This window comes from Trachurus japonicus, chromosome 20 (genome assembly GCF_045865225.1).
Source record: "Trachurus japonicus isolate A0001 chromosome 20, Traja_1.0".
NCBI lineage: Eukaryota > Metazoa > Chordata > Actinopteri > Carangiformes > Carangidae > Trachurus > Trachurus japonicus.
In genome coordinates, this window is record NC_140926.1 from 9,398,132 (window position 1) to 9,424,016 (window position 25,885).

General features: G+C 41.9%; 1 protein-coding gene across 2 annotated transcripts in view; it reads left to right on the forward strand.

Moving 5' to 3' along the window:
- Window positions 1-25,885, forward strand: part of bmp6 (bone morphogenetic protein 6) — a 47,481-nt gene that overhangs the window by 17,875 nt on the left and 3,721 nt on the right. For both annotated transcript variants that reach the window (XM_085763752.1, XM_085763751.1), the window contains 3 exons: window positions 14,113-14,305; window positions 17,552-17,700; window positions 18,600-18,800. In XM_085763752.1, the coding sequence (XP_085619878.1) occupies window positions 14,113-14,305; window positions 17,552-17,700; window positions 18,600-18,800 (543 nt within the window). The remainder of the gene's footprint in view (window positions 1-14,112; window positions 14,306-17,551; window positions 17,701-18,599; window positions 18,801-25,885) is intronic.

Genomic DNA, 25,885 nt, shown 5'->3' on the forward strand with positions numbered 1-25,885 from the left:
GTGACTATGTCAGAGAGAGTGATGAGATGATGGGCCAAGGCTAAAGTGGTTAGCATGCTGACTTCAATAATGTAAAGTTATTGTGACTGGCAGGCTGAAGATAAGAGAAAACATGCTATTTTGTCTTATTTTTTGGCAAGTAGGGAGAGGATGACATGATGCAAAGGGCCATGAGTTGGACTTGAACCCATTGGTGCTTGGTGGTACCTGCTCCATCAAGCGAGCCGCCAATTTTAGCCATAGGTTTTGCTAACAAGTGTGGTCAGTAGAACGTGATTATGGCCTATTACGGCCATGTGTGCTCAAAAATATCCGTGTGCATGTGATTAACTCCTGATCATAATCTTAACAACTGTTAGAAACCCCATGAAACGACACTCTTTATGACTATATGACTTTATGAGTGTGGGAAAAGGAGAGAAGTCGTGGACTCGTGGCAGGCTACTCATTCATAAATGTGCAACAGATTATGAATTACATTTTTTTATAGACTACATAAGGCATTTTCTTCTTCAGAAAGCAATCTCCACTTGATGCAAACGACATTAAAAGATGCTTTTTAAATCTTGCTAGCTAATGTTAGCATTACCAGCTGTCCAGCTCTTTCCAGTTTATAAGAAGCGTTACGAGTTGGCATCAAACAAGTGTCTCTTGAATTTGGTTCATTTTTCATACAGTGACAAAAAATCCCATTTTAAGAAAAAACTATATTATATTTCTAATGTATGTAACATAGAAGAAAACAATAAAATCTGAATGGATTTACTCACTAATGTTTGGGGAACAGTTCTCTCTGAGGATCTCCATATTGAAAGGCACTTTGGATGAGTCGAGTCAAATCAATTTTATTTATATGCACCAGATCATAACAGAGGTTATCTCAGGGCACTTTCCATATACAGCCGGTCTCCGATCTTAATGTTATTTGCAGAGACGCAGAATTTCCCAGAGAGCATCCACTTGACAGTAGCAAGGAGGAAAAGCAGCTTTTAACAGGTTGAAACCTTGAGCAGAACCGTGTCAGGCGGCAAACCCGGACTTTCTCTCCACTTTCATCTGGCCAGTGCTGTGTTGACATCACGGACAGATGTATTATTAGGAACAATAATTATTTTTCTTCTGATTTTCCTCAAGGACCACCTGCTTTTTGAATATCCAGCTATCTGGTTTCTGCCACTATTGTTGGAGCTGCGCCTGTGTGTAAAACAAGCAGTTGGTCTAACATGTATGTCAGCCCAGGGGGGAGATTGAAGCCGGGCTCCACTGGATCGTATGCTCTCGTTCTAGGCCAGCGAAATGCATTGTGGTCACCGCAGACTTTCCAAAGGGAATCCCACCGAGGCTCAACTGTCTACATGACAGAACGAGTGAAGGGGGAAGGAAAGCTGACAGAGCGGTGAGTCCGTGAAGACAGAGCGATAGAAAAGGTGTGCGGAGATGCAGAGAGCGAGGCGTTAATTGCCAGAGGGAGGTTAGATCGAGTCCCGGGCAGCGTCGCAGAGCGAGCTGGCCTTCTCTACGTTGCGGCTGTGGAATGCAAAACCACCAATATTTTGACTTCTCCTTTGGAAACAGCTGCGTTTCCTTTTTCAAAGATATTTTTTCCTTATTTATTGGATCCCTCAGGAGAGATCCATCTCCTGGCCCTGACACTGGCTTCCTCCTCTAAACCTGGGACCAGACCGGCCGATCCCAGACGCATACACACATACACACACACACACACACATGCGCACACATGCACACCTGCTGCACAAAAGCAGACATTAACAGCAGATCACTATAGCACACCTCTCTGCTTGCTGTACTGGTGCACATGTTTATGGAGGCACATGGACACACAAAGGTATGTGCAAACACAGGCAAATCAAGACACAGGCAAGAAACACAACATCCCAAAAACTGATGAATTAGCAAACAATGTTGTGTAACCAATCACACACACAGACACACACGCACGCACGCAGACACATCCCTGTGGAATTAGTCCTCGGATAATTTCCAACAAGCCAACTGACGGGCCAATAACATGAGCTCCTTGATGACCATCATCCCTGTATTGACACAGCATAAATAAAATCAGACCGTGCGCCATGGTCATTGACTTAACTAATAAATATTGACTTTAGATATTTTGTATTTTGGGTCCATCTGTTAGCCTACATTTGGTGAATTTATTTTGTAACCAAGCAACAGTCAAGAACCACTTTATTTTGATAGATTTGCTGCACTTCAACTTTATTTTTTCTCCTTCTTCTTCCCTTTTTTTTCTTATTTTTTTTTTAGCAGAGTCATACACACACTCGAACCCTCCTCCGCTGGCCATGCAAATGTTTTTCCCCTCCATCATATGGCAACCGAAGGACAGCAAATCCTGACAGTCTGACCAACTCTAAACAACGTATCTCTGAGTGCACGGTCTGTCACGAGATTGATGGTTCTGGGTTTTGGGATTGTTGATGTTAGTCACGTACGTTACACAGCAAAGTGTTTGGTGTCGCTTGGTTTTGTTTATGACTGCAGTGTTTTGTTGTGTTTATTTTCTTGTCCGTGTCTTAATGAAACAGCCAGTAGTTTATCTGCCAGATCGGCCCCCAAAGAGAACAAGATGGTGGAGAAGGAACAAAATGGACTCACACACAAGAGTTCATTCAGTTTTCACCTTTGCTGTGACCAAAATGACTGAATCGATTTTCAATTGTGGAGTCTGTATCTTTGATTTGTGCAGCCTTAGAACTAATTTTTATGCAATGGCCGCTGATTAAAGTTGGAGTGTGGTGTAAAGACAGAGCTGCCGTACCGTCCAATGACATTTTTATCAACCTTCCGTTAAGTGGAAAACAGAAATTTTATTTTCCAGTCATTATTTTATGGAATGCCCTTATAAATGCGAAAAATATGTCGCGTCGTCTATCGTCGACAGCTTGTTGGCTTGAATCGGTGTCCTTTTCTTTATTGGGGTTTTAGGTGAAATTACAACAGGCCATTAACGTCCTTTTATATGTGTAATTGTTCCAACAGACACAAGTGTAAAGGTCGAATGTGCAAGAGCAAAGTTGGAAATGTTTAAAAAAAAAAAACGCAAGCATGAGATGAGAGGAGATTTTGATGGTTAAGAAAAAAAAATCTATTTGTTGCTGTTTTATTGACGCTCCAAATGCAGTTTGACAGTTTTCATTCCTTTCATACTGCTGACCGTACTTTCATCAGTCCCCTGATCCAGTCATTACCCGTGTTCAGTTTCCTCTGTGCTGCTTCAGTTGCGAATGGGAGCGACTCCAATGATACATTTTGACATGATCTTCACTCCGCTCCCACCCACACCACATCCTTCTCTTTAGTTATCCACATAATTACAGCTCTAAGTTGTGCTGCCCGATAGTAATTTTTTTAAATTGGGTAAATTCAACCCTCCCTTCTCCTTTGGGCAGGGAAGTGTCATGTTTAATTCCAGCTGTCTCGTTTTGCCATAGGAATTTTAATATGATTTTTTGTCTTTTTATTTTAGAAGTCAGAGGTCGTCCGTCCAAATCCTTCTTAATCCTCTTTCTTTTTCAATTTTCCATCATTTACTCCAATTCACAGAGATATGATGGAAGTAATAATAATGCCCAAGTATCTAAACCCTTTATTAGTCCATTTAAAATAAACATCCCCTTGCAGTTCTGCCGCTCGTCCCTTATTCCCATCAAGTCTTTATTTTGTCTTATATGCCGACTACTTCGTGGACTCGTCTTTTCTGGTAATAAAAAATCAGAGGAGCCATCATTAACACTGACCCCTGGTCTATGAAAGTTGAGAGAAACTCATAAGCCACCAATGCATCATACAGGAACTTCTCCATTACCCCTTCAAATGCCTTTGGTGTATCCAAAGTTAGTTTTATGGTTGGCTGGAAAATGGTTTTTATTGTTGCTCCGTCTATACTATACATCTCTGTGTTCTCCATGCCAGTAGAGTAAGCTAACAGGTGTGTAGCCCTCACATAAATTTAGATCTTTGCCCTCTTTATGTAAAACTGAACGAACTGAGAGGCATTTTTTTTGGAGTAAAGTCTTTAGGTAGAACTGCTGTGATCTGCAGACCTCATGGACTGACAATTATAAGCAGTATAGCTAAAGTATGGATAAATGGTTGGGGAATCTCTTCTAAAAAAAGACATAAAAGAGTTTTTATAAGTATCCAATAGATTTGGCTGCACCTATTATCATTTTTCTCTGGCTTGTTTGTATTTCTTTAACCCCATAACACCCACTGGCCCATCCAGCACCCAACAGACTGAGCATGAATTAGAAGCAACACAACCCACAGGCCAGTGGGCGTTAAAGGTAGGGTTGGAGATCTGATTCTGGAGCATTTTTTGCAAAATTGTTTGAAATCCTCTTCACATTTTGATTGCAACCAATTAACGTAATGCTTTTACAAAAAAATGAAAAAAGTCAGTCACCTGTGGCATAGACAATCCTGTAAAAACAGCATCCAATCATCTTGAACACCACGTTCAAGTCAATTGGATCATGATAAGTCAATCAAGCTGCCGTCTCTGTCCCTCCCTCCCTCTGCGTGTATCGCTCTTCGTGCACTAATTGGGTCTTCAATGAGTTACATCGCGGAAAAGACAACGCCAGTAATCCAGTTTACCACACTGAAGTCTGGTAGGTGGTAATGTAGCTCTAAGCTGGATGCTGGGTGGTTTATTATGATATCAGGTGTTTTCTTTCACCTGAATGAGAAAAAACTGGAGGAAAGTTAGCGATGCTGTGCAGTAAAACGCGACAATATCGAGGAAAGCCACGTCGCTCACATTGGGATTACATTGGGTCAAGCCGCAAATTGTGTATTTTCAAAATGTGTAATAGTTTATTATCACCTTTGTGAGTGACGTTTCGGGTGAAAACCTTTCCTCACACACAAAGCAACTCTCAAAATGTGGCCTGCTCGAACCGTTTCTCCAGGATTTCCAACCCGACCTTTAAGAGGTTAAATGAATCACATTTGTGTCACTGCATGATTTGAATTTTTCGCTGCACGGTTCATGTTGTTTCGCTTAGTGAAAAAAGCCAATAGCTACTACATAATACTGCAGCCTAGATGGTCCACAGAATGAAAAGTCTTCTCTTGGCACGCAGGTATGACATGTCTCGCTCACCTGGGGGCCAACTAGAGCCTCAGCAGAGAGCTGATGACTGCTCCCACTCAGCTGTCACTCCATCGATGGAAAATACTGATACTGCACAATCCAACAGCCATACCTGGGTTATCTATCTGTTAGCAAAGGCACAATTACAGCACATTATCCTCCTGTCCTCAATGTTAGACACACACACATACACACACATGCACGCATTTGCAAGCTCGCTGAAAATCTGAAAATGACAAAAGATAGATGTGTATCCAGACCTCATTTTTATCATCTTGTCTGGAATGCAGCTCAGTGGTGAAAGAGCTGTGGGAGGTGGGAACAAAAGTCAAATACTCTGCCTCTTTGGATGTGTATGAGTTTGTGTGTGTGCGTGTGCTTGTGCGTCTGGGACAATACGCCTGACATTGTGTGTCATGGTCTTGGATAGGTATTTTTGAAAAACCCAAATGGTTCTGGAGGCCGTAGAAAAAAAAAAAAAGTGATTAAATGGTTCAAATGGGGCTTTTGTTCCTGGGGATGCCTGTCCAGTGAAGTCATTATGTATCGTAACCTGTGGGAGGTAATGGAAGAAGAGCAGGCTGGATATCCAGGCCATTGATGACTCTGACTCTGTGTTTCTGTGTGGAGAAGGAGAAAATAGACAATTATACACTCCAAGGAAGTCTTGTATTAGTTAGTTTGTGTTGATTTTTTCTTTGTCTATCACAGCACTGACGCATAGAGACTGTTCCTCTTCTTATTGACATCTCAATTTCTTTCTTTCTGCAAATAAACTCATGTCTTGTTTTCAGTCAGTCCAACAAACTGTGTGTTTGTGTCTTTTAGCAAAATAGAGAAATGTTTTTGGCTTTTTATGAAACCCGAGAGGACGTCAACTGAGTTGGATTTGGTTTCACTGTGTTGAGAGATTGTGGTCACGTCTGGCTCAGACCAGCTCCTGATGCGGTCTGAGCGATCAGATCTCAGATTGGTCTTGGTTTGTGTTTACACCTGAACTTAGAGCTGACCGTTTGTGATGGGATCCCCTGAGATGGATGTTAATGCCAAGTGTAAACAGGGCTTTAGAGTTATTTCACCTATTATTAACCCAAACATGCACGTCTTTGGACTGAGGGAGGAAACCTGGAAGACTGAAATCATATTTAGTTACTTATGTCTAATGTTTGACTGTTGTATCTGCTGTATATTACAGGCACTGGTGTTATATATTGTCCTCTTTTCCTGTGAGTACCGAAATATCTGTAGGTCCTTGTACCAACATTTTTCCTTTGCTTCTATTTTAAATATTATCTTCGTCACCTAGAGCGGAGCTGTCGGCTTTTTTTTTGCTTTTGCCAACGGGCGCTGATGGTTAACAGATCGACTGGTCTCACGGTCTCATATTGTTGGTCCTGACTGGTGCTTCCTCTCACACCACACCACTGACCTCTGGGAGTGTGTGTGCGCAACACACAAGTGTGTGTGTGGGAATGTGAGTGTAACTTACTTTTCTGAAATGATGTAATTCAAGTGTCTTTTATATTTTTTCTTTGCTTATCACATCTGTACCTGTGCAAACATGTATATCAGTGTGTAACTAGTACAACTGTATGCATGTGAGAAATAGGTGTGTGTGTGTGTGTGTGTGTGTGTGTGTGTGTGTGTGTGTGCACCTACATTCATCAGACATTAACTGTTGCTCTTGCCAGTGGCCCTTGGCTGGTCCTGTGGCGCTCAGTGTGTCGGCTTTGATGCCGGGTCAGGGGAGGAGATCAGAGCACAGGATGAGTCTCCAAAGACACACACACACACACACACACACACACACACACCCTCGCTCGGTGCTAATGATAAATCCCGGCGGACCTCAGGCCCCTCCGTCCATACCTCGACCCCAGGAGCCAGCCCTGCCAGCTGCCCGACTACAAAGAGGCAAAACGCCCAGCGGAAGACAGAAACGGCTCCTGGTGGCAGCCAAGCATGGTGACAACACCACAGACAGCTCACACCACTGCTGTGTATGCGTGTGTGTGTGTGTGTGTGTGTGTGTGTGAGTACTGTAACCTAAATCAACAGCTGTACCCGTATGTAATCTTTCCACACTACCTCAGTGCCAAAGAGTTTGAAACATAAAATCTGGCTCGAGCCTCTTCAGAGAGACTATTGTTTACAGCATGAACAATTCCAGATGTTTTTCTTTCTTAAGGAAAACAGTGACAATCGGTGAAAAGTTGTGATTGTGTCGAATGCTAAAGTTTCCAACGAGGGTCCTTGCTCTTAATTAGACGTTACTTTAAAAGATGAATGGAAGACATTGATATATCTGACCTGTCCTCAGAAACCATCAAGTCTGAGAGGAAAACCAGACAGATTATGGACTGGAATTACATAAACACAGATGGATTCCTCTCATGCCTTGGATATCGGTAACATTTTTCTATTGGTTTAACCATCTGCAAAGTCTTGACAATGTTGACAGGTTCTTGGTGTGCAAAAACTGAACTGAGCAGTGTTTGTGAAAACGTCTGATTGTTTATTCTCTTTCCTCTCCCTCATTTGTTTTCATTTTGCCTCCCTCTTGAGGCTCCTCGCTCTCGGGGAGGCATTATTGGTCAGGGGAAATAGTAAATTACAGATTTTATTCTTCTCCGTCTTTGGGATTCAGTTTTTGGCACGCTGCAGGTTTAAAAAACCCCCACAAAGAGAGGGGTTATTGAGAAGATACAGGAATGTTGCTGCCGTACAGCTCTTGTTTTTTCAGCTACGCTAGCTTCTTGTTTCCATAGCAGCTCAACAAGGGCAGTGGTTCCTGTCTTTAAAAGTACTGCCATCATCCGATTTCTTACAGGAGACATTGATGGAAAATATGAAATGTCTGCTACCAGGACAGTAAACCAGATCATCATTTAACCTGCCTCACAAACCAAATGTTTCCTGTTTGGATCAAGAAGAAGAAGAAGAAGAGCGGAGGAGAAAATAAAATTACATCCATGTCGGATTTGAGCCTGATAGCGTTCAGTATTGACGCAAAACCATCATCTTTCCCTGGCATACTATACTATACCATTGAAAAAACGATTTGACTATGCAAGACTTTCTCCACTCCTTGAACAACATGTTGCATGTAGTACGTTTCCATTGCTCCTGCAGAAGCATCACTGTAAATGTGGTTTTTGCCAAATTAAGATGCACTGCGGTCTGGAAATTTCCCCTCTGGTAAATCAGTTGCCTGTGATTTGTTTCTACCTGGTTCATAACAGATTTCATCAGAGCAGATATAACTTTATACAGCTTCATGTATCTTTACATTGACGTAGCTTTATGGTTGGAGCTCCTGTAGAAGTGTTGGAGCTTCTATGTGGGATACTTTGATTTGTGCTTGTTTTTGAAATTTATTTTGAGTCTGTGTTCACTGGAACTGGAAAAACTACAGACACAACACAATCTGTTTTTTCATTTTACGTTTTTTCTTTTTTTTTTTGATTGCCATATTGCTTGCACACTAGGCTTTCTAAAATGTTGGGTAAAAGGATGCTCAGAGAAAACTAGGTAATACAGAAACATCCATCTATCCAATTTGTTTTTCCAACTGAAATTCCAAAAAAGTCAAGAAAGTGTTTAAAAAGTTTTAATAAATGAGTGTGGCTTTGATCTGGTCAAATAATCAATCTCAAAAAAATCATGATTTTTGCTGTACTCAAACATAAATCCTGTAACTTCTCAGTAGGAACCAGATCTCCATCAGTCATCGGACTGGTACTTACCAAAGGCTTAGTGACAGATCTAATAAGAGCTCCCTTAAGACTCTGTTATCTGGATCACAGGTGCTCTGTGATCTGTGATCTGTGGGCTGCTGACAACATCAGGAGTCTACAGTAACAGTAATACTAAACAAAAAACATCTTATCAACATTATACAGTCAAAAAACAGGAAGTTTTGATATCGTTGCTGCAATGCAATGGTGTTTTCCTGCCCAGGACAAAAGTAAAATCCGATGAGACATTCAGTTTGGTGAGACTGATCCATAACGTTCCCTTTAATTAGTGAGACTTGAGTTTTGATAAATGGCACGGGGCCAGAAAGGAGAGGTGGTTGTTGGATGCGCTGCTCTGTGGTTGTTGAGTAATAGTTGATTTGATGTAGACGACCATTTATCAGCCGTCTCTCTCTCTGGTCTGGACTGGCTGGACGGCATCAGGAGTGTGACCACCGACCACAGACCACATACGAGTCCAACCACCTCCAGACCTCTGCTCCTGCTTTTTTACTGCCTCACACCCAAGATTTGAATTAGTCTGGGTTCCTTCCTTCCTTCCTTCCTTCCTTCCTTCCTTCCTTTGCTCTTTTTTACTCTTACAGTACTTTTCTATCACACTTCCAGAGTTTGCTGCTGCATCCTCACAGACTTTTGCTTTTACTCCAGAGGTTGTGGTTATCATCGGTCACTGTCAGATCCACTTTCGTCTCTTCCTCTGTTTTGTCTGCCTGGTTGTCGACTCATCCACCCTTCCTTACTCTTTTCCTTTCCCTTTTTCCTCTGAAATGGACATTTGAGCTGTGTTTATGGAAAGCCTGTCTGTCATGTTAAAGTAGCTTTAATTTAATGTTGGCGGAGTCGAGGGCTGTTGTTTTGACATCTATCGACATATATTAACATAGCGATGATGCTCTCTTCCTGTATTCCCGTTTCATTGAACCTATCCAATTCTATAAATCAACTGTTTACAAAGAAAAACTGCAAGATATTCACAGTTCTCTGACCGTCAGTCTGCGGGAATGATAATAACAAAGATCACTCACACACATGACGGCACATTTCATCTTCAACAGCGTGTGTACATACAGTATTAGACTGAGTGCTGAAGGCTGCTGCTCTCTAAGCCTGAGTGCTCCGTCCTGACAGATATTACATACACCACATACCGCACTGTTAAACCATCCTAAATCACCACAGGGGAAATTCCTTCACCACAACACCCTACTTTTCTCTTCATCTTACTTTCTCCTCCCAGACTTTCATTCATATGTTATTAGTTTCTCTGCCTGTATCAGCACAAACAGACATCATTCACTCCCTTCTTCTGCTTCTTACCGACCGTCTGACTCACTCTTGTGCTGGTAATAGTTGATCATCATATATTTTCTCGGCGTTTAGAGGTTTTTTTTGGTTAATTTCAGCTGCTTCTGTGTGTTTGTGAGGATAAAAGAGTAAATAGTAGAAAGTTTCAGTGAAAATTTTGTGTTTTTAGTTCTGTTTTTTCACCTGTGTCAGTTTCTCTTTTCACTTTGAGCTCAAACGCAGCTGGCAGGCTGAGCCGAATGGAGACAGCGTAGCGGAGGGAGGATGATGTGGAGTTGGGTGGTCGGAGTGGAGGAGGAGGAGGAGGGTGGAGATGATGAGACAGGACAGGTGAGGCTGGAGAGGACAGACTGAGCGGATCGGGCAGAGAGACGGCGATTCAAATCTGAAAGACGAGGGGAACAAAGCTGGATGTAGCAGCAGCAGCAGCAGACAGCTGGAGCAAGAGGGGGCAGAAAACCCAGAGTGTAGCTACCTACATCATAGTCGGAGCGATCTGGTGAAAGCTGCAGAGATGAACTGGTGTTAAATACAGCAGCAGCAGCAGCAGCAGCAGCAGTAGTAATAACAGCTGCTTGTGGAAACGGTTGTGAGGTGATGGTGGAGTTGAAATCCCAGTATGGCCAAGTGCAATATCCGATTAGCAGGATGTGTAGGATTGTTTGGCCTTGGTGGTGATATCCACTCTGTTCTGAACGATGTGGGATTGTGGTCATGAAACAAAGCCATCACATCACACACACACACAGACACACACATACACATATAACACATAAACACTCTTTCTCTGCAGTTTCCATTGTGCACACACAGTTCGCACCACAATACACTAATATAATATAATCACTCTCTTCCCACCTGTAGAATCACTTTCAATGAAATCCTCCCTCAATCATCCCAAATATAAATCCCTTTTCCCATCTGTGAGTTCCCATCTCAAAGCGCAGGTCATGGTAGGTTATGTTCCCCTGTCTGAAGATTTTACATGTGAAATCTCAGTATATCAATCACACAGTGCGGCGAAAAGTGGAGGAGCGGCAGGAATGCTTTGCAGCTGCTGCTCGTAGCTCTCAGGCTGCTTTACGTTGGGCTGCAGTGATAAAGTGTAAGATAATGAGAGATAGCCGTCTTCATATTTCATCGTTTTTAATTGTTTGTCTTTGTTACATATTGTACAACTGGACTCCCTTCTCCGGTATTAGAAAAAATAAACATGATTGATTTCAGCATGAACGGTCTGGAGCGCCTTAACAAGGTTTTTTCTTCAGGTTTTGGGAACCTATTCAACTTCAACTTCAAATTCAAATTCAACGAGGCTTATCCTGTTGAATCTGAGGCTACTGCTGGCTGGTTACTGGAGGAGGCCAATGCAACACAACGTAAATAAAAAAATGCTCCAAAACAGTCAGTTAATGCACTTCCTGCATCTATATGATATTATACAGACAACAGTTTAATGAGCAGCCTGGAGGGAGAAACACTCTCATGTATGAAAGTTGGTCCACTCCATTTCTTATCTCGACAATATCTCCCACTTGGCTAAAATGCGTCACACACTTATGTTGAAAGTTTGTTGCTTATTTAAAAGAAACCCTTTTATGTGTGTGCATCTTACACAAAACACTATTTACAGTAGTTTCACTTTTTAAAACAACACGATGAATGAACAACAACACATGTACAGTGCACTCAGCAGTTTTCACATGTTATGTTGCAGCTATTTGCAAATGTAAAACAAATAAGCATAATCTAAGCTCAAAACTACTCGATAACAAAGTGAAAACAGAATTTTTGGAGCATCAACATGAGCGTTCAAATCTATTGATCAACTCTGAGATGTTTCTACACATTGATTGGTACTTGATTTGAAACAATATGAGGTCTCAGAGCTGACAAAGCTCTGCAGGGAGTTCCTTTGACCTCATCGCTTGGTTTTGTTTTTATATACATTTTCGAATATGACATCTTATATAATCAACAGTGCATCTTTTCCACCTGTGATGAATTGACTTGACTTCTCCAGCCAAAGTGTAGAAACACCTCAAAGATCATCAACAGAAGAGAGAAGCACCTGAACTTCGTTTAAAGTGTCATCAATGTGAAATTCCAGTTTTTCCTTTCTCCAAAATTTGCCAAAAAGTCTAAAAATTTTAATTATTCACTTTTGATAATGGGATGTTTAGTGTAGATTGATGAAAGAAATATATATATATACTGTACATTTTATATCGTAAAATATATTGAAGATTGAATTGAGATACAGTGGTGGAAGTCCTCCTCCTGACTGTGTGAGTTTTTGTGCCTCTGATCTCTAAATGGGGAATATGAAATCTGAGTCCGTTGGTCTTAAGGTCCGGGGGTGTTTAAGGGAGTGTTGTAAAGTCATTGAGAGTACCATGACCTCTGCTGAAGGCCTCCACACACTCACACACACACACATACACATACACATACACATACACACTCACAGACGCTTGGCTGATCTACCCTTCAACACAAGAAGACCAGACCCGATATCACACACAGTTACCGCCACATCTGTGTGTGCGCTTGTGTGTGTGGGCAGCTCGTGGAGAGAAAGATGATGAAACAGTCACTGTCACATGTGATTGAAGTCACAGTGACGCTGATGTGAATAACATCTCACTCTCCATAGGTTTCTTCTGCTCCAGTGGAAAGCGTTTTTTTTATTTTTAAAGCTGAGAACTGAGATCCTTCAAGAATCATAATTATAACAACCAAGTTTAGATTTTCCTCAGAAATGCTGCGAAGCCAGAATGTCATGTCTTCCCTCCCTGCCTCTCGGCTCACTTTGTTAATTAGGTTCAGCATTTATGCAGCTTGCGAACGTCTGGGGATAAGGGGAGCTTTGACCGTCCCTAGGTGTGGGTACGAGGCGGGGCTGCCACTTTTGGGAGTCTGATTGGTTCCAGTGTTCCCACATCAACACAAATTTCTCTTCGGCTCTGGGAATAAAATGTGTCATTGGTCCATTTTGGGCTGGTCCCCGAATCATAAAATTACCAGAGGGTTTTTTAACAAGCCTGGCTCGGGTACAAAACTAAATTCTTGTTACCTCAGGTTTGGGCTGGGAAAGTATCGAATGAATCTTCAAAATAAAAATAAAATATCTGTGGTAGTGAAGTAAAAGTATCGGCTTCGTATTCCTCCTCTAACGTGTAGGAGTTTAAACTGCTGAACATGAACAATTATGAGACTTTACAATGAGTTGATGCATGAAGCAGTGGCGATTAGTGACTATTTAAGTTGGTCCTTTAGGTTCTGGTCGGGTTTCGTCTTTGAAAGATGCTAAAATGGTTCACAGTTGCGTTTGTATATTTTTTTTCTCCTTTTAAAGCAAAATTTAGTTAGACACCTTAAGAAATACTGAACTCGTAAACTCACCAGGCTATAGCTTCATCTGGTGAGCTCAATCCAGCACATAACTGTGTATAAAACCACAACCTTATATTTAAAATGTGATATATTGAGTTTAAGGGTTGCTTGTGGGTGGATTTTGTTCGTGTCAGACAGAAGCAGTCTTTATCTTTATCTTTACTCTTGTTTCCACTGTAATGCTCTTGGTTTGGGTTGTTCTGTTGATAACAGGTTTATTTAGGAAAACGTTAAACCAAAAAAAACAACATCTTAGACCTCACGTATAAGTCATGCGATCACTTTAAAGGCTGCGACTCTGTGAAAATGTTATCCACCCATCAATCACTGCTGTGTATTTACACTGAAATACAGTTTGTAAATATGTGGTTTCATCCTATTTGTAGAAAATACATCACGGACATCAGACAAAAAAAGCATTATAAAGTATATATGTAGTAATATAGTATATATATAGTAAGATAAATTTGCATATCATTCTGCTAAACTATTTTTTCCCTCTTGTTTCCACAGTGGAGTACGACACCGAGCTCTCTCCGCAGCATCGTCACTACAGGGAGTTTAAGTTCAACCTCTCGCAGATCCCAAAGGGCGAAGCGGTGACGGCGGCTGAGTTTCGCCTCTTCAAGGAGTGTGTGAGCCGCACCTTCCGCAACGACACTTTCCTACTCAAGGTCTACCAGGTGGTCAAGGAGCACCCCGGCAGGTAACACACACACAACGTCAAATTCATACTCAGACTCTATTTGACCTTAAATCTTTTTTCCTCCGTTGCTTGTTATGCATATACTATAATCTTGTTCCACTACTTCACTGAAGCTAATCAATACTGAAATTACTGCAAACCAAAGATATCATCATTTCTGTGGTTGAACCCTTGAGTCGAATGGAAACTTTCTAGACGTCTTTTTCTGTAGTTATGCTAGTTTATATTCTCTGTTAAAACTTTTTGCAGCCCTACAGTCCCCTATAAAACTCCACTATAAAATATAGCAAGGCATCTCAACCTTATAGTTTAAAATAACATAAAGTGCAATTGTTCAAATAAAATTTATAATGAAAAGTAGGGAAAAAGAAAAGAGAAGCTCCAAGAAGCTGAAAGTAAATCAGTATATGTGCTGGTTCCCACAGTAAAACATTCATGTGCTCATCCTAAACACACTGAGTTGTTGTTTTCTTGTACATCACTTCATACACAACATGTCCCTGTACATTTTGTATGACTGGAAACAGGGAAAGTTTGGGGATGTTTGTGTGTTTCAACAGTTTCGTGGACTTTACATCATGTGTGCGTTAATCGAACCTCGGGTGGGACCAGTAGATCTGCTGAGAGGTTGCACTGTGGTTGCACTGGGAATCTACACTGGGCAAAAAAAAAAGAAAAAGAAAAACGCTCTATCATCTTAAATTAGACACAAGAACCATCAGGATTGTGAAGTCTGAGTTGCTTCGCCCTCTGTGTGTGTGTGTGTGTGTGTGTGTTACCCTCCACCTCTTTACCACCGTCTCCTTGCTGCTGCAGTGTTTGTGATGTAAAATCAAGCAAAACCACGTCTTTACAGAAATAGCTCAGCTTCAAAACCCCCCCCATACACACATGAGCACAGCTAATACATACCAAACATTTACATTACATCTGCAGGGGTAAATAAACACCCAGGAAGATTTCTTAATGATATTTGTGTTTTGTCAAGCTTGACCTATATGAGCAGCACTAACACACAGAGAGAATTCGGGATATACATTTTTTTTTAAGCTCACAGCTTATGTAACTGGGTATATTTTGTTTATGAATGGATATACAGCTAAAGCAACTCTCTGCTGATGTATAGAAAGCTGCTGCACCGGGTTACAAACAACAAAAACAGCTTTAAAATATTAAAATACTTTCAGACTTTCCTTTATCCCAGCGATGGGCGGTTTGTGTTTCCCAGCCTGGAGATAAACCCTTTTATTTTTGGAGATATTTGGATATTAAAGGCCCCACAGAGCTCCAGTTTCTGTATCTTTTGCCCTGAAGCTGATTACAGCTGGGATGGCGCACTATTATGTGGGGGGAAAAAAGTTGCTCACGCTGCGTTAACATGCTTATCCTCATTGGCTTTAAATTATCAAACCTAAGACACCATGATTGTTACGGTTGAGCCCAGTGAAATCGGAGGTTTGACGGTTTATACGAGGGAACACTGTGTAAAGCCTTTGTTGTTGTTTTCCCATTTTCCGCCTTTTTGCACATCTGTATCTTTTGTAATCACCAGCTCAGCGTGGAGCCCGTTAACTTTCTCGCGCCCCTCCTTCCTGTAAAAAAAAAAAAAAAAACCTTGCTACTCCTGTTTTGACTCTAAGCCACAATGATAGAGCACTTAATTAGCCCGACACCCTGTGTGCTTTTCATTTGTTTGGTGGTGGTCCCGCCAACAGCAGGCGGGAGATGTGAGAGATCACTATGCCAAAAATGTGGCAGGCCTGACATCGTAATGAGAAAGAACAGTTTGCTGCCAGCACCAAAGCCCAGTCAGCAACATTTTGCCAGCAATTATCCTGCACCTAACATGATGATTTAATCTTTTTTTAAATGTTTTTTTCTTTTTCACCCATTTTTCACCCTTATTTTTACTACTTTACCACTACTAGAACTGAAATCTGAAAACTGAAACTGTAAGCACTTTTAAATCCAGGTTAAAAACATTTCTCTTTTCATGTTCTTATTCGAGCTCTTTATAATTACTTTAAATTTTATCTATTTTCTTTTACTTTACTTTTTTATTCTTCTTTGTTCCTGCTTTTAACTCTTTTTTTTAATCTCTTTGTCTTTATGTAAAGCACATTGAGTTGCCTAGGTATGAAATGCGTTATATAAATAAAGATGCCTTGCCTTGTCTTGCCTACTTAAGTATACAGGTATTTAAATTCATTTATAATCAAGTAATAAGTAAGTCAAGTAATAATCTCTTTGCAGGACATCTGTAACCTGTCCCTGCACATGTTTGACTTACATATCTGTTACACAATCCTGCCTTTTCAACACTCACAAAGATGAAAGCAGGAGGCACAATAATCAGGTCTGCTGCGAGCTGCAGTCCCACACCTCCACCAACAGTCACCGAAAGGACTTATAAAGGAGATTTATTGGAGCAAAAAGACTCAACTTTGACCCCTGACCTTGTTATTCCAGTTCATTTAAGCAGTCAGTCAATAAGAAGTTTACAGTAACCTCTCTCTGACGGGCCCCTGCCATCCTCCGTCAGCTGATCTGTGACTCTGTGTGTGTGTGTGTGTGAAGGCTCATACGGAAGCCATCAGAAACACTCTCATTAATGACCAATAAAGACAGGCCGCTGCTGCAGGGGCATTCTCCGAACACCTGGATGATTGGCTTTGATGTCGGCCGCGGAGGAGGGTCGCGCTGACCTGATGCTGTGTTATTACTACTGTAACGGCTTTGTTGGAATTAAAGGTCTGAACTTTAAAGGTCACTTTTTAGCAAACCACATAAACGAGGCACAACTTCGTGTTCAGACTGCGTCTTCAGTTACGAGATGTGGGGCTTTTCCTTCTTGTTTCAGACACGACATCTTTCAAAAAAACCTTATTTTACTCACATAAAATATTATTATGTAAATTATTTTGATATACCTCTTTGGCATCTGGGTTGCCAGACATTAAACTATGAAGCCAGAAAATATAAAGATGAATTTTGGATGATTTAGGTGTTGAAAACATAAAAATTCCAGTTAACCCTGAGATACTAGGTTTGACATATTTGCTCATTTCTCTTCTCACATTTTCCATTATGTTTCTTTCCTGCACGATTTACCCACAAAACATTTCCCTGGCCAGATGTTTCTACTCAGTTTGACTTTTATAATGATGCTATATCACTAAAAACATGTTTAACTTATCATGGTTATCTAATATTATTATTTTTTTTGTGTATCCCATGTCCTCCCAGAGAGGCAGACCTGTTCCTGCTGGAGTCTCGCAGACTGTGGGCGGCTGAGGAGGGCTGGCTGGAGTTTGACATCACAGCCACCAGTAACCTGTGGGTGATGAGTCCGGTGCACAACTTGGGCCTGCAAGTCAGCGTGGAGACGAGCAGCGGTAAGAGATATGAGGAGATATCACAAGCCCCACAAATGCCGTATCTGAAGTATCTGAAAATTTCCTAAACATAAATCCACAGCTGAAAGAAAACATGACTTTTTTACCCTTTAAAAGTCTAGATAATTTGCTTCCTTTAAATAAAATAACCTTAAAACACATTGTAATTAATTCCTTGTTTCAAATTTTTAACTTAAAATTAATTGTTGTTTCGTTTATTTTATTCTATTTTGTTTGTAATGCTATTCAAGCTATATTAATGTTTTTATTTGTTTGTTTGTTTTGCTTTGTTATTTGTGTAATTACTTTTTATAGGTGAGGTTTAAAGGGATAGTTCAACATTTTGGCAAATTGGCCCATTGCCATAATCCCAATAGTTTTAGGAGTAGGCTCGTTACCTTTAATTGTCGGTGCAAGCTATTTTTAGAACAGCGGAGCAGAGCTGTGAGCTGCTCAGAGCTACGCTACGGAGGCTCATGGGATTTCTTGGTTTCCCTCATCAAACTCATCAAATACACAATCCAACAACTCCAAAACGCTCTCGTAGACAAGTTGTGAGCTGCACATTCACCACGCTATGATCCACCAGAGCGTTTTTGGAGTTGTTTTCGAGGTAAATTCATGCAAAACCGCTGATGCGCGTTCCTGTAAGGGGCAGTTTTTCAGCAAGCAGTCTCTGCATTTGCCGCAAAAACAACTCTGTCTCATAACATTGAGTTATTATCTCATAGCGTGGTGAATGTGCAGGTCACAACTTATCCACGAGAGTAAGGAAACCAAGAAATCCATAGCCTCGCTATGAATTATAGGGATTATGGCAATGGGCCAGTTTGCCAAAATGTTGATCTATTCCTTTAAACCTAAACTTAAACTAAACTAAATTTAATCCTCTCAAACAGGACAGAGCATCAGTTTCAAGGAGGCGGGCCTTGTTGGACGTGACGGTGCCCAGGAGAAGCAGCCTTTCATGGTGGCGTTCTTCAAGATCAGTGAAGTGTACATCCGCACCGCTCGCTCCGCCGGCGGCGGCAAACGTCGGCAGCAGAATCGCAACCGGTCCACGCAACCGCAGGAGGGGTCCAGAGGGCTGGGTCTAGCAGGTCAGTCATCCATCCTCATCACATCAGCCCCGACCTCGCCGCTGCACATCGGCGGACGGGCAGCGTTTGTTTGAAGTCTTGGCCTTTGAGACAATGAATTGGACCTGGCTGCGGCTGGATCTCTCTAATCAGCCCCCATCAGACATAAATCCTCGCTCAGGGATGATGTCCTAAATCTGTTTTTACTGTAGTTTGTCCAAATGGATTAAGTGTAGTGTAGCGAATCCCAAAACCTGCATCTTGAGCAGGGAGATTTCTTTTTTTTCATGGTACCATATAAAATGTGTTACTTATGGAAGAGATTGAGAGCTGGGTTGTGGTTTGGCTTCGTTCTGAAGCTGAAAAGACTCAAGTAAAGACAGGAAAGCCTGAGTATGAGTCAGATCAGTGGTAAATAGCTGAGAAGGGTGAAAGAATTTGGGGTCAGACAAAATAAAAATGTGAACAACAGGAAGAGAAGTAGTACACAGAGCCCTTCTCTTCTTATCCAGCAGATGATGTAATGAGCAGGTATAAGCCTGATGTTATGAGCTCTGCAAGCTTTTCAAATTAAAGCAAACTCTAATCCATTTACCTTTCACCTGCTGCATCATTCTGCACAGACTTTATGGCTCTTAAAGCTCACATGTTGCTGTTGAGTACAACATAAAGCAGCCAGCGCTCAGGGAGCCGGCTGTTAATATCCACCTGATCCCCTGCTAATTTGACAGACGAAGCATCGTGTTAATATTTCACCACACACGGCCTGCGTTGTGTGTGGGAAACACACCCAACCTCTGCTGCTACCGGTGCTCTACCTTAGGCTAATAATTACTTAGATTATTTTAGATTTCTCTTCATTATTAATTCTGACTTATTTTTGGCCTAAATTGTAACAGTTTCCTCCTGCAGCTGTTATAATGGTTGGAAATATATTTTTATATATTTTTTCCCATGTTTCATATTCAGATTCAGACTGGACATAAACAACTGTTGAAGAAGGTGTCAGCAGGTTTTTTTCTCTGTCTGTTTCTGCTGAGAAAAATAGATCACACCATTCAACTATGACATTAGAAATGCTTTATTCTGTTAAAACGTGCTCCAAAATGAATATCAACACATTTTGCAGCTGCTACCCATCCAGTCTGCTCCTGGCCTTAAGCGTCCATGCATGACCCCCATCAGTCAGCCATCTAAGATTTTTAATATTGGTGATATGTTCAAGAATGAATAAGTTAAATTTTATTCATTCCACTGCCAGCATTTCTCATTTTCTCATTAATATGTGGCTATTTCTGCAGTTAATGTCAGGGCAAGGCTTCTGTTTCTGCTTGTTATAAATGGCAAAAGGCAAATAAAATGCTACAGTAAGACAGGTTAAATGAAAAATCATATTATTTATAAAAAGTTAAACTTGTCTTGTTTGTACAAAAACTGCACACAACATCCTGTTCTGAAAGTGAACACTGGTGTGGAATCAAACAACACAGACATAATTCATACAGATGCTGATTTGTCAGATCATAACACTATAACTTATAACCTACATCAACTTAATCAGTTTAAGTTTGATAGTTTAAAAGAATATACATGTATAAACTAGCATGCTTTTATTTCAGAAACATCTGCCTAAACATCTGTTAGTTAACTTGATTCCACAAATAGAAAGGCAGGTCGCAGTGAGTTCATTTTACATCATACTATAGTCTCCATAGAACATTTGGTTCTAGCGCTGTTTTAAACATCCCATAAGCTCGTGTGTCTGCTAAACCCTCAGGTAGCCAAAAAACAGTTTGGCCCGGCGGCGGCCTACGTTCGACACACACCTGTTTTCTGGACTTGTGTCAGACGTGTGATAAATGAAGTGCCAGAGTCATTCCAAGTATACTTGTGCTGCTTCCAGGGAGGGATGAGACTCTCTCCACGCTCGCCTCTCCTCTCCACGGCGCCCCGCGAACTCACTCAGGCTGATGCTTCCACCAAAAGAGGCTTAAGTCATGCAAAGCAAAACCCCCCGAAAAACTGAAAGCGAAATCTGGGTCATAGCACGTTCCCCCTTTTCTGTCCTCTGGTACCGAAGCACGTACGCCGACACGCAGCCGCAAAAAAAACGGCCCGACTTGGCCGGCTACCTGGGAAATGATTTACCTCTGCGTTGCTTCTTCTGCTACTGTGTATAATGGCTCTACCATCTGTATGGCACACACACATATTTGTAGGACGAGTTGGGTTTTCTTTGGTCCTTATTGCGACTCTACTCCTTTCGCTGGGATTCGTTGGCTGTGTTTTCTTGTTTGTCCAGAACGGGGTTTTTTCGGTGCCTCAAACACGAGAGATTGTAAGTTGAATTCCTGCAGGGATTCTTCTCAGTAATTTGTGTTTGATAAAAGCTTTGGCTGACATAACAGAGAACAAAGACGTATCATTTGTTACTCTGCAGGACAGTTAGAGTACACCACAGGTTCAGCTCTGGCTCCAGACCTGCTCTCTCCTCCACCCAGCTGTCACCTCTGGCTCGAGAGATCCTAAGATTTAACACTTGAAGTCAAGATGTTTTTAAGATTTAGTGATCCCGTACGCACTACGTAGGTTAGCCTTCCTGTAACAGAGGGAATATTTATGCCAAATGTAAATAAACTCATAATGAAAAGCTCAAAGGAATAGTTTACTGCCTGGTATTCAAAGTAAATCCACCAGGTAGCTTGACTACACTCAGCTTTGTGTCCAAGTCTGTTTCAGAAAAGATGAAAAAACTGTGAATCAAAAAAAAAAAAAAAAAAAAACTTCTCTAACAAGGGCAATCTGTTAAATATGTGTCCTGGAGGACTGGCCTTTACATAACCCAAAACATCAAGACCTCTCCACCTCGCCACTCGGGATGATGGGGAGTGTAAATATTTAGATCCTACACAGGAAGCGGGGAGGCCGCCCCCCCCCCCCCCCCACCCCCCTGCCCCCCTTGCGACAGCCGAGTGTCCGCGGCCAGCGAGCGCAGGACTGCTGGGATTGGACGGGGATGGGAGGATCCATGAGGAATTCAGGAGGGCATATGGTTTCAATACCGCATCACTTTACTCCAGAGACAGGGAGGAGGACAGGATGGATGGGGAGAGCATCTGTCTTGTGGAGCGCTCATGGGGTGAAACAAAAATGTGGACGATGTCCCCCCCCCTTGCTTTTCTGTTTGGCGTTTATACAGCACAGTGCATCGCTTCAGGTCGCCGCTAAAAAAAAAGAGGCGGATTCAGAGGGAAATCACTGATAATTCAACTTTCTCCGAAAACACACGAGATCTAAGGCCCGGAAGGCAGCAACCTGTTTGTTTTTAATCGCTGAACCGTGCACTACCTTCCACACAGAGGCTTTTCAACATTTTTTTTTCAGTGTGTGAGTTACTTGACTCTGTGTGTTTTCAAAAATAATTTCCTTCCTCTGACCAAATTGCACACTCCTCCTGACCTGTGTGGTCAAACCTCTGCACTGACCTTACTGTATCACTGCTTGGTGCCGTTTCATCCTCATCTCGTCCTCAGAGCAACGTTCATTTACATGTAGATTTGATGAATCCGACTGCAGAGCTCTTGCTTCAATAACTCAGAGATTCCTTCCTCCTATAAAACAACACATTAACTGGGAAACTTAATTTTCCCAGCTGCGTTCTTCTCTGTAACGTTTTGGATCCTGCTGTTTTCTCAAATTTTAAGCGAGCTGGATTTTTAATATGACACGTGAGATTAAATGTCTTCCAGATGACAAAAGGAGGATAAATTCAGCCAAATAAAATTTCTGCCTCATTGGTTTTGAAATAATAATGCGATTATATGAGCAATAAATCATCTTTGTGTCCCATTTTTCATTCATAAAGCAGACAATGTGCAGACAAATTGCTGTCTAATGTCTTGTTTACTGGTCTAGTGGGCAAATTGATCTTTTTTAATATGCATTTTCACTTCACATTTGGAGTATAACGAGGAGAATGCATGACTATTTTTTGTCAGGCGCTTACAGCACCTCTGGTCCTTTGCACCTTGCCAAAAGAACAATGCAACACCTTTAAGGGTAATTTAGGGTTTTGTGGGTAAAGCAGGTTTTGGAGGTAATGGGAGTCGGGTTGGGCTTTTGGCTGTGGGGGAAGTTAACAACCATCCAGGGAAGGAATACCACGTCCCGGCACAGCGCAGGCGGCCTGTAATTAGGCCTAGCCAGTCATTAGCTGCACAGCTAAAAGACTGACCACGCTAACAGTATCGCTTAAAGAATTATAATAACACAGCACTCGGGCCAGCTGTGTTTTTTCATCTGTCTCTCTTCTCCTCCTCCTCATTCTCCTCACTCCTTCTTCCCCACCCCGACCTCCTTTTGTTTACTGTTGGAGTAATTAGACATAGTGGAGCTCCCTCGCAGGGTTTAATAACCTCTGTGATGAAAGACAGGAAGAAAGATAAACTTCAGTAGTAGTGGTCGGTGGGAGGGGAAACGTCAGAGATAACTGTGACGTTCTCCTTTCATGTCTTCCACAGCCGGCGGCTTCTTCTGGCTTTTTTTGACGGAGAGGGGTACAATCAGATTTTATTCTAAACATTTACCACATGGAACCAGCATTTGGATGATTTCTACTTTAAAAAACTGGGATTGTCCCTTCAGAGTGGCACACACGCACGCACAACGTCACACATTTGGCTGCGGCGACTGAATCGGCGCCATTTGATTCTTGTATTTTCAGAATGACATACGGTAAATATCATTTCCAGCCAGGCTTTTTCCTCCTGACACAGAGGCTGGTCAATGTGTTTCATCTGGGGGGAGGTGGGGAGGAGGGTTTAATGAATGGCGTTTAGTGTAGCGAAGGGTTAATATCAGGCCAAGACTCATACAGTTGAGTATATCAAAAGTCTCAGTGTTAAAGAGCTACAGTGCTTACATTCAGTAATGAGCAGTGTTTCCCCTGCTATTATAGGCAGGGTGGGAGCCGGCCGACACTGTCCCACCTCAACGTGTCCAACATGAATCTGCTTTAGTGCAGCGTTACGGTGTTACATGTTTGTCTGTGCACGGGGGAAACGTTTCCCGGTTAAACATTGTCACTTAGGGGAGAGCTGCTGTCATGTGGCAGTAGAGCTCCATTCACATTAAAGGACCCTAATCGAGCTGCAAATATCTGTTTTTTTTTTCAGTTGCGTATAGGAAAAAGGTGAAACCTGGAAATGTTCAGTGTTTTCGGAAATAGATGTGTGTTCGTTTCCTTGCTCGACTTGGTCCAGGTCAGACCAACGTGCATCCTCCATGATCCAGTCACAGGTGGTCTGCTCTGGCCTCACGGGATCTAAACTTTCCAACTGTATATGCAAATAAACAGCTAATCTTACCTGTGTGTGCATGCACGTCTTTTCATCCATTTGAAAGAGTAAAATATTTTTATTTCTCTCTGAAACTCTAGGGGCTAATTAGACCGTGGGCAGAGGACGTCAGTAGAGTAGTCGCTCCTTCACTTCGGTGTGGCCCACGGTGCATGTGTGCTCACACTTATGTGGCCCAGACCCAGACTTAGACCACCCCCAAGTGTGGTCTGAGTGATCGACTCTCAGCTGCATTAAGACTTGAACTTAGAGCAGTCCACTTGTGATTGGTTTAGTTAAAGTCTGGCCTTTGATATCACTCTCATGTCTGTCTGTTTAGACATGAGGCTGGTTAGCTTAATGTAAAACCACAATGTGTTGTTGTTTTAGGAGACATGGTGGTGGGGATTCGAGGGGATAGAGCAGGGCTGGTTATTTCCTGTCTTTATGCTATACTGTGCTATGCTAAGATAGATTCAGGCTTAGAAATCTATTGAGTATTTTGCAGAGTCGTCTCACTGTTCTCAAAATGAATGAGAGTGAAAAAGCCACCTGAATTATGTTATTTTATTTGTGCAAATCTACTGTTACAATATGAAACTTCAGTGCACTGAAGTTTAAGAACTGCGTCTCTAAATTACATAATAGTCAATACTAGTATTATATGTGTTATTATATGTAGTCTCAGTATTTCAAGTTCCTTCCGGCCCACGCTGTCTGTGGGCGATCGCAAAAAAGACATGAATGGAGGCCTCGCGGGGGCCGGGGCTCAGCAGTAACCGTGTGGCATTAAATTTTTACAAGCAGGAAGGGGAGATGTGGTTTATGGGCAACACAAATCTGGGCCTTTACACTACACTGGCTGAAAGCCCGTAGTAAATATCAGCTTTATTCCTCTTGAAAGAGTCCCACCAACTGTCAGTGCTGCTGGTGGTTTTGGACGGCCGAGAGGTGCAGGGAAAATATAGACACACCACCTGACCTTACACACCTGCTGCCGGGAGAGAGAGAGCGCGTGGGGACGATAATTACGGCCAAAGATGTCACAGGGTGTGAGGGTGTGCACACCAACACACACAGTGAACTGGCAAAAACACTGTCCGACTAAAAAACACCTTGTGCAAATAAATTAGAAAGGCCTCAGTACATGACAGCTGGTTGTAGTACAACAGGTCGAAAGTCTTCTTCTAGACCCAAAATGAACTCTGCTAATATTTAATAATCACTATAAGCTGTTTCCTTTGAACTTGTAATATGAATCTCGTTCATACCAAAAAAGGAGTTTATTCAGACTGAAGAGCTGGAGAGAGAATTCACATGAGATGATCGGAGGAAGTACTGATGACGCTTTAATGTTACGCATGGAAAACAATGTTCACAGGGACGCAGTTGCTAAAGCCAAAGTTATTAAAAACCCCAAAGGTTCATATTCCAGTGCAAGCTCATAAATCTCTATACATTAACTCTATGGAAGCCCTATCATTCTGCAGGACTGTAATGTGTAATTTTCCCTCTCTATAAACATCACCTCAAGTTTAGATCAGGTCAGCCAAGTCGGTTTCTCTCTATGGCGCTTTTCCTTTGTCCTCAGATGTTTCCTCCTATATACACAGCACTTCACACACTGCAAGCCTGCTATACAATGCAAGAAAGAAAAAAACAAACATATTTTTTATTGTTGTTATAATTATAGGAGGGGGGAAAAAAGTAGTGCAGCAGCAGTCAGTCCTGCTGCAGCAGCTGGTTCGGGACCAGTCTGTTTCCTCGTTT